The sequence below is a fragment of the Egretta garzetta genome, unplaced genomic scaffold (genome assembly GCF_000687185.1).
Source record: "Egretta garzetta isolate BGI_Z169 unplaced genomic scaffold, ASM68718v1 scaffold767, whole genome shotgun sequence".
Lineage (NCBI taxonomy): Eukaryota > Metazoa > Chordata > Aves > Pelecaniformes > Ardeidae > Egretta > Egretta garzetta.
In genome coordinates this window covers 287,320-295,680 of record NW_009260278.1, presented here as the reverse complement: position 1 = coordinate 295,680, position 8,361 = coordinate 287,320, and the positions used below count along the sequence as shown (strand labels likewise).

Sequence of the window (8,361 nt, the reverse complement as noted above, 5' to 3'; positions counted from 1 at the left end):
GACAGCTTAGAGCAAGAGGGATGTGCTGGAAGTTGTCATCCCAGAGCCCACTCCAACAAGCAGCAGGCACTGCTCCATTTTTGGGGGGAAGCAAGAGCGAAGCAGGTTAGTGGGGAGAGGGGTGCAGCGGCACAGGAGCCGGCGCAGAGGGAGGGGGTGGGCTCAGTGTGACAAGTGACATTGAGCTTGGTACAAGCAGGGGCGGGGGAGCGGGCACCCAGGCCCTAGGAGCGGGCACACAGCAGGTGAGGAGAGGCCAGGGCTGCCCCCATGCCTGGGGTTTCTCTCGCATGCAGAGGTGGCCACTGAGGCTGCCTGGGGGTCCCCCTGGCACCGGCCCCCAGCCCAGTGTCCCAGCCCAGCGCCAGGCCCTGCACAGGTAAGGCCTTTCCCCCCAGCCTGGTCCCTCCTCTGAGCAGCTCCAGGTAGGCTGAAAGCAGCTCCAGCTCAGGTCAGCACTAGAGGCCCCTCCCTGGGCCAGTGCCACCACCCCAGTTTGCATCCAAAGCTGCTTCGCTCATCCCCCCAAGCCTGGAATAACATCAAGCCTCATCTCCAAGAGCCCCATGGAGCTGTAGGCCAGGTCAAACTTGGCTATTTTGGTTAAAGAGAGCCAGAGAAACCTCCCAGGCTGACCCAGCACACCCAAAGCCCAGGTGCACCACTAAGCCCTGCTGACCCAGCTGCTGTGGCAGTGGGAGGACCGCAGGCCCACAGTCCTGCCCCACAGCAGGGCAGAGGAAGGGACCAGATCCCCGCAGCAGCTGCAGACAGACACCTCCTGCACCACCCTGGGGACCCCACCAGTTCACATTCACTTCAGGGTAAAACTCACCGTTATCTGCTAAATGCAATTTAATACTGAGGGGAAAAGGGGAGCCCCACCACGGGTGAAGAGGAGGGGGGAGCAGGACTGCTCTCACCACCCACCCACCCATTCAAGCAGCCCTGGGGTTTTACACACGCTTGGGGCCACGTGTGCTCCCACACGCAGGCTCTTACTGAGCCAGCTCCAGCTCGAAGCTTTCCCACAAGGCAGCAGCCTATAAAGTCTCCCCCCTCGCGTGACAGCGGCCATCAAGCCAGCCCTCTTCCTCCACCATCAGCTAACAGGTTGGTTACAAGGTAGTGACCTCAATGCCAGTAGGAGCACTTGATCTCACCCTCCCAGGCCTCTGCTAGGATCCGCTTTGAGCTCAGCTTTGAACCCGCAGTCCTAGGTAGGGCAGTTCAGCAATCGGGCGAACCAAGGACCAGCAGTCAGAGCAAGACCACGCTCAGCCCAGAGGGTGTGAACGGGGCACGGTGTGCTTTAACATCCACCGCAGGAGGCCCTGCCCGCAACGCGCTCGGCCGAGGGAGCCCCACGCTCCCGAGGGAGTCAGGATGCAGAGTACTTCACGGAACACGTCTTTGCAGGAAGACACTGCCTCTCCCAGCTATGGATGTGCAATTAAAAGAGTAACTAGAACAGTCTCAGACCAAGCAGGGTCCGAGCAAGATTCGTTCCTTCCAAGTGTGCAGATAAAAGTGCAAATATGCATTTGATGTTTCTTTTCTAGTGAGGAAGCTCTGGTGCATTTAGCTGCCAACATCTTGAAGACCAGACCAAGAAAAAGCTTCCAAAGAGTTCAGCTTCACTTTGCTACATGGTACCTTAAAGTCACAGTTCTCTCGCTTACTGCCTGCAGCCGTAGGCTCAGTCCTGCTCACGGCTGCAGCAGGTAGTGGAATGTTTGTGTCGATGAGTTAGATGCTTTCGGGGAAGAAGGAAAGAGAAAACCAGGTTACAATCCTATACATGAATGCCACTTCTGGGAAGAAAGGGACCTCGCAGCCTCTTCAGTTCTGTGGTGCAGGGCATGAGCTATGGTGGTTATTCGTCTCCGAGCCGCCTGCGGCAAAGAGCAAGGGGGCACTGTCTGTAGCGGTTCCGCCGAGGTGGGGACCCGCCACGTAGCTGTCGTTCCCAGCCAGGGACCCATAGCAGCCCGAGCACTGAGGGGTGGCCAAGCTGGGAGGAGAGACACAAAAACCAAACATGGACTCTTAGAGAGGAATAATTTGGCTGCGGCTAGTCTCCACCGCTAGGAAAAGCTTCCGCTCCCAGCATCGATCAGGGTGTCCGAGTCTGCAGAAGCAGGCTATGACACGCCCGCATGGCATCTCCAGGGAACCTGGCTTTGAGGGAACGGGTACAAGAGCAGCACCAGGCCCTACCAAACCAGTCAAGAAGAGCCAGAACCTCTGAACCCCTCACTGCACCCTGGCAGGTGGAGTTCAGCCCCCTGGGCAGCAAGCAAAGGGCAGGGCTGTCAGGTTCCCCCTTACAGTTTTGCTGGGGATACCTGACTATTCTCCCCCGTGCCAGGTATTCCTGCAGAGCTTTGTCCCAGCGGGCTCCCAGAGACCACATCCCTCCCAGGACTTCACCACCTCTCACCAGCAGGGCAGAAACCCCTCTGGAGGTCATTTAAGAGCCCTTCTGCCCCTACAGCTGAGGAAGGATCCATGCAAGATCGGCCCTCAAGGATGAGGCCTCCTCTCTGTAGCCACTGCAGGTTTCTACCCAGTGCCATATCCACCTCTCGGAGCTGGCCCCTTCTGTCTAATACAAACAGCTCCTTGCAAGCTGTGGAAGGGAACAAACCCAAACTCAGTCAGAAGGCTCCTTGCCCCATCCACCTTCCCCGAGCTGCCTCTTGTACCAAAATTTTTTCCTAAGAGCAGGAGCCAAGAGCTCTGTTGGTTCCACACAGGGCAGCAGGATGGCAGCCGTGCTGTCTCTTGCCTGACAATGCTTACCCTCCTTCTCTGGCCCCAAGCCGTGACAAGTCATCATCGCTGTCGTAGCGCCTCGGATTGTCAAAGAAGTAGGCTCTGGAGCTGTAGCTGTGACTATTGACCATCCCCGCTGCAGTCTGTTAAAGAGAACAGAGTTAGGCCAGAAGTGAGGCATTTCTGACCTGCCCCCCCCACCCCAGGCACTCCGGAGCTCCTCCCTGCCCAGGGGTACTCGAGCTACAGCAGCTCACACAGGCCTACCAAGTTCTGACTCAGTCTCTGAGCCCGGAAGAACAGCACCACAAAAGTCGTTGGCACCAGCTCCCAGAGGAAGAGGACCACTCCAAACACCACGTACTCTTCACTGCTCGTTTCCACGTGTGCCTGTGGACAAAAGTGAGAGGTCTCTGTGCAATCCTAGCTGTCAAAGCTAAACAGCTCCCAGAGCTAGGCACAGCTTAGAACTAGGAATGCAGAGAAACCCTTAGGAAGGCAGGAGTCCCTAAACCAGAATAGTGACCCTTACCTGACTGCTGCTGCTGGTTTTGGTGAGAGAGTTCTCTTCAGCATGCTACCAGGGTACTGCTAGCTCCCTCCCCACACTGAGGACTCTCCCCTGCACACAGCCACACCTGATTAAGCACTGCTTTTCTGCTCTAGTTGACTCGTTCCTCCTCTTCCCCCAAAAGAAGAGTTGGCAGGCTAAAGTTGAGGAGCGCAACAGGGAGCCCCTCCTGAAGAAGTAGCCAGATAGAGGAAGATTCAGGTTTGCTCTGGTGGGGAGCACAAGCAGGGCTTCTGAAGGCAGAAAGCCAGCTCCTCTGGCGATTCAGCAAAACAAGACACCCCCACATAGCCCCCTTTTCACCTCCACATGCCCTTACAGGTCAATACAGTAACTGCCTTTCACCTTACTGGCTCTGGATTGGGGGTCACAGACACTCACCTTGTCTGAAAGGTTGTCCCAGCCATAGTTAAAAGGACCAGGAACACTGTCTGGAGATATGGCCACAGCTACCAGGTTATAGCAAGCCCTTGAGGAGTACAGAAGAGCGACTACAGATCCCACAAGAATAGCCTGGCAGACAGATGTTCCCTAGAACAGGAAAAAAACCTAATTTTAATACAGACCTTCCTACAGAGCTGCAATTCCCCCCCCTCCCTTAAATATAGGAGAAGCTGTGCAGGCAAGAATGACCTAGAACATTTGTGCGTTGTTGCTAAAATATTCAGAGCTGGTTAAGAGCTTCCTTGTGTGATGAGTTTGGTGCAGCAGCAGAGCTGTACAGCTTGTGTCGCCAGGGAGCAGGGAAGACTCAAGGCACAAGAGCATCGTTCTCAGGATCTTACCAGTCAGCTTCAAAATGGTGGCCCCAAGAGGTGCTATCCCACCTGCTGCCTGACTGTGGTAGGCTCCAGAAGGCCAACCAACAACCCTAAGTCACCTTGCTGCTTCTACACCCTGAGCAGACACTACAGCAGAAATGTCCACCCAGCTCACTCGCTCCGCAGCAGTTTAGCATCCTGACATTGAACACAATGCTTGTCTAGGAAAGAAGCCCAAATGTTTGGGGTGGGCAACTCTGAGAACAGGCAGAAAGACCCAGCACCTGAACCCCAGCACTGCTGTGGGACAAACCAGGCTTTGCTATATGCAGAGCAGTGTGCTAAAGTCCTGCCTGATGTTGCAGGACCTCTGCCTCCTGCTAGCTGTCCTGTGCTGGTAAAGAGCAGCTTGCTCCATGGTGTTTCAGACACAAGGATAGCTGCAGGAGATACCCAAAGGTCACAGTACCTACCTTTCCCAGAGCTAGCCACAGGAGAGGAAGCTACTTGAAGATCTGCAAGTGTCTCCATTTCTTTACTAAATACACCTGTAAAGCCTTTTAATAGCTACTGGTAGCCACCAAGCCACTGCACAGCAGAAGCCAGTAAGAGGGCAAACATGTCTCAGCAGCTGACTTGCCTTTATATTTGCCTGACACTCAGCTCAGGAAGCACATCTCCCTGAGCAGCTCCACAGCCAAGGCATGGGTATGCTAGCTCCATTTTCCTAGCTTTACAGCACTTGCTCAAGACTATCTTGGAAGAGACTGCACAAAAGTGCTGCTAACAGACAAGTCCCTGTGACACCACTGAAGCACAAGAACACAGCCTGCTCTAGCACCGTTGGCTGAGCCCTGGGTGTTCAGGAGAGCAGAATAAGAGGCAGAAAGGCCAGTGAAGCAAGTCTCCAGCTGACGAGGACCACAGCATAGGATCTGGCTGTGGCTCCGTAGCACAGCCTCAAGTGTCAAATGGCTCAAACCCTCCTACCTTCAGAGGCAGCCACCTCACCAGGCCCCTCCAGCCCTGCTGTGTTGTTTTGAGTCAGCAGGTTCACAGCTGGAGTTCAGGAGGCAGGACAGCCTTTGCAGGCATTTGTGTAACACTTCTGTTCATCCCCACCCTATTTTTGCAGCTCCTCAACAACACACAGTCAGGGGATGCCTCCAAGGCAGGGAAGGGAAACAGCATTTGAATGCAAGAGACCTTTACCAGACCATCAGGTTGAGTGTTCAACCCCAGAGCAGGCTTCTCTAGAGCATGTTGTACGAGAGCATGGCCCCACAGGCAGCCTCTGGCACATAACTAGAGGAAGTTACTGCATTTGTAAACTACTGCTGGGTGAACTTGATAAGTTAATTAGTGTCTAGAGCCAGTCAGAGCTGGATACCTGGCCCATGCAAGCAGGGATGTGAGCAGGTTCTCAGCTTAGTCATGGCTCCTCTGTCTCACTTCAGATCACCTGGCTGCAATCTGCAGCCTCTGCAGATAGCTGTCACAAGAGCCAGCTAGGCAGCCCCTCCCAGCTGCCCACAGCCCACACCCCCTGGGTTCTGGGCAACCACCGATGCACTCTGCTGCTTAAGAGGCCCAGACTTCTACAGAAAGCCTCAGCTTCAACCTTGACAGCACAGCTTTGGCCGCCCTCTCAGCTCTCACTTGGCTGCACAAAGAGAAGGGGCAGCAGACTGGAGCCACTGGGGTGGTCATGCAAACAGCCTGCGAAGGGGCAAGGAGACACCTCCAGCCAATGCAAGGCAGTCGTCTGGATCCAGGATGTCTTTGTAGCAGTGTCTGCTGCAAGGCAGCTTCTCACCCTCTTCATCCTCTTCCTGAGGGGGCACAGAGCCATCCAAGAGCCTCCAGGAGCTCTACACTCTGGGCAGCCCCTCACCTGAGCCAGACACAGCAGTGCTTTAAGCCCATGTAGATTCACCTGACTGAGGGCACACTGGAAATGAGGTCTCTGTGGGAGGCCAGAGCCCCACCTTCTGACACCTGGAAATAGGCAATTCAGAGCATATGGGGTAAGGAGTTGCACTACAGGGAAAAGACATTAACTCAAGAGCACTGGAGCCAGGCAGGTGGCTTCTCCAAGCCTGACTACACTCAGGTGCTAAGTTTTTCCTGAAGATGTTTCCAGGCTCATCAAGAGACTGCTGTCCACCCTCCTCACCAGGTCAGGTCCCCACCCTGGAATCACTGCCTTTGATAGGAGCGATACAGCTTCCCAAAGGACAAGGAGGCAGCTCAAGCACACACTTAATTGCAGCCTACTGCCACAATAAGACAAGACTGCTGGTGGCTTATCCACTTTCCTACCTGCTTGAGAAGAGCTGTGTGTGTTCAGACCCCCACCCATTGTTCTGCCTTGGGGCAGGCCCTACAGCAACTTCTACTCTCCTTCCAAGATACTCATCTCATCCAGGACAGGCAAGCACTGCCTCTGGCTCAAGCAAGCAGGCAGCTGAAGCTGGACTGCTGGGGGGATCCCCTTTGCAGGGAGTCAGAGATAACAATATGCTGCAGACTTCGCTGCCCTTAGTGACAATATACCACAGAATCTGCAGCTGCTACTCTGAGAGAACCCTCTCTTCCAGTCAAACCCTAAATTATACTTCTAAACCCAAAAAGCACAAGCAGCTCCTAAGTCTCCTGTTGCACCAGAAAAGCCACAGACAATGTATTCCCTTAAAATATATATGGTACTTCATTCCCACAGCAGCTGCATGCACATTCTGGGGTGAGGAGTCCAAGAGCTGCCACTTCCACACTGGAAGGAGTATTTGAGCAAGAGTAGCTCAGGTGCCACCAGGCCAGCATTGCTTGGAGTGAGCACACACAGATGCAGCTGAGAGTCCGGCTGATGACTGCACAGTTCCGGTGTAGTTAACAAGGCATTTACCCACCTTAGACTCGAGGTAGACATTTGCTGAAGACATCTTTCCCAGTTTGCACACACAGCAAGCCAGCGAGATGGCACAGAGGATGAAGAGGCTGTCGTTGACTAGGGCACGGGCAAGGACTGTCCACCTCAGCTGGTTCTCTGGGACCTCACCGTGGATTAACATTGCACAAGTTAAGTTCACAACTAAGAAGAGGAGGCTGGTAAATATGGAGCCCAGATACAACAAGACCCTGGTGGCGGAAAAAAACCCCAAACAAACAATGGAGTTCAAGTCAGACAATTCTGGGGTCATTCTCCACCACCCTCCTGTCTCCTCAGGCAAGAGGACCTCCCAGCATGCCCAGGGCTCTGCTTGCTATGAAGATCAGACATTCCAGCAAGTTTCAGTGGTTGTATTGACAGCGCAAGTCTGCAGAGTATTTGTCTGAGCTGCTCTCATAATGCATGAGCAGTGTAAGTAGTCATGAGTTACAAGACTCATCTTCTGACAGTCAGGTTCTTATCTTGCAGATTTTAAGTGTTGCTCCAGCTCTGCATTAACTTCAGTCAATAAGCTATGAGTCATCACAACCACTGCAACTCCTTTATTGAAAGCCACTGGAGCTTGTGTTTTCCATTGTGGGTTTCCCTGGAAATGGCTAGGAAGCGCCTGGGCTGCACAAACACGGGTCCCACCAATTGCTCAAGCCTTATTCTGCAGATCTTTACTGGGGTGGGACAGCTCAGAATGACCTCAAGAGTTCATCTAGTGTGCTAGCAACACCAGTACTGGGATACTGATGACATGCATGGAGGCATGCAGCATAGGCTTTAGCTTCCTTGGTACCCTTGGAGCTCCCAGCCCTGCTCAAAGGCACAACTCGGATCCTCCACCAGAGCACAGCCAGGTAGGGTGTTAGCTCTGTTCAGTCTCTGGGGTCTGAAGCTCCCATCCTCAGCACTGCAGTGTGAGTTTTCTTTAAGCCAACTTTGAAAGCAACATTTGAAAAAGTATCACTTACTTGTACTTGTTGAATTCAGCTGCACATTTCACTTTGAATATGACCTGGGGGAAAGATTTGCATAGCATTACTTAACATGACCTACAGTTCTCCTTTAAGCTTAGTAAAGGTATATGCAACTGGGGAGCCAGCATCCAGCTGGACATCCTGAAGGACTCTAGATTACTAGCACCAAGCTTCACACTGGACCCACTTGCAAGACAGACTGGTGTTCTTTTTCCTGTGAGAGCCAAGCCCAAATGCAGGCGGCCAGTAGGCATAGAATCATTTAGGTTGGAAAAGATCTTTAAGATCATTGAGTTCAAGCATAAACCTAATGCTGCCAAGTCAACAACTAAGCCA

General features: G+C 53.4%; 1 protein-coding gene across 1 annotated transcript; it reads right to left on the bottom strand.

The window, feature by feature from the left end:
* Positions 1-611: 611 nt before the first annotated feature.
* On the bottom strand, positions 612-8,087 carry GPR137C (G protein-coupled receptor 137C). Its single transcript, XM_035897914.1, has 6 exons — positions 8,020-8,087; positions 7,020-7,248; positions 3,731-3,880; positions 3,046-3,168; positions 2,806-2,921; positions 612-2,014 (listed from the first exon to the last, which is right to left on the bottom strand). Exons 1-6 carry the CDS (start codon positions 8,085-8,087, stop codon positions 1,843-1,845), a joined length of 858 nt encoding a protein of 285 aa, XP_035753807.1. The 3' UTR covers positions 612-1,842.
* Positions 8,088-8,361: the final 274 nt, after the last annotated feature.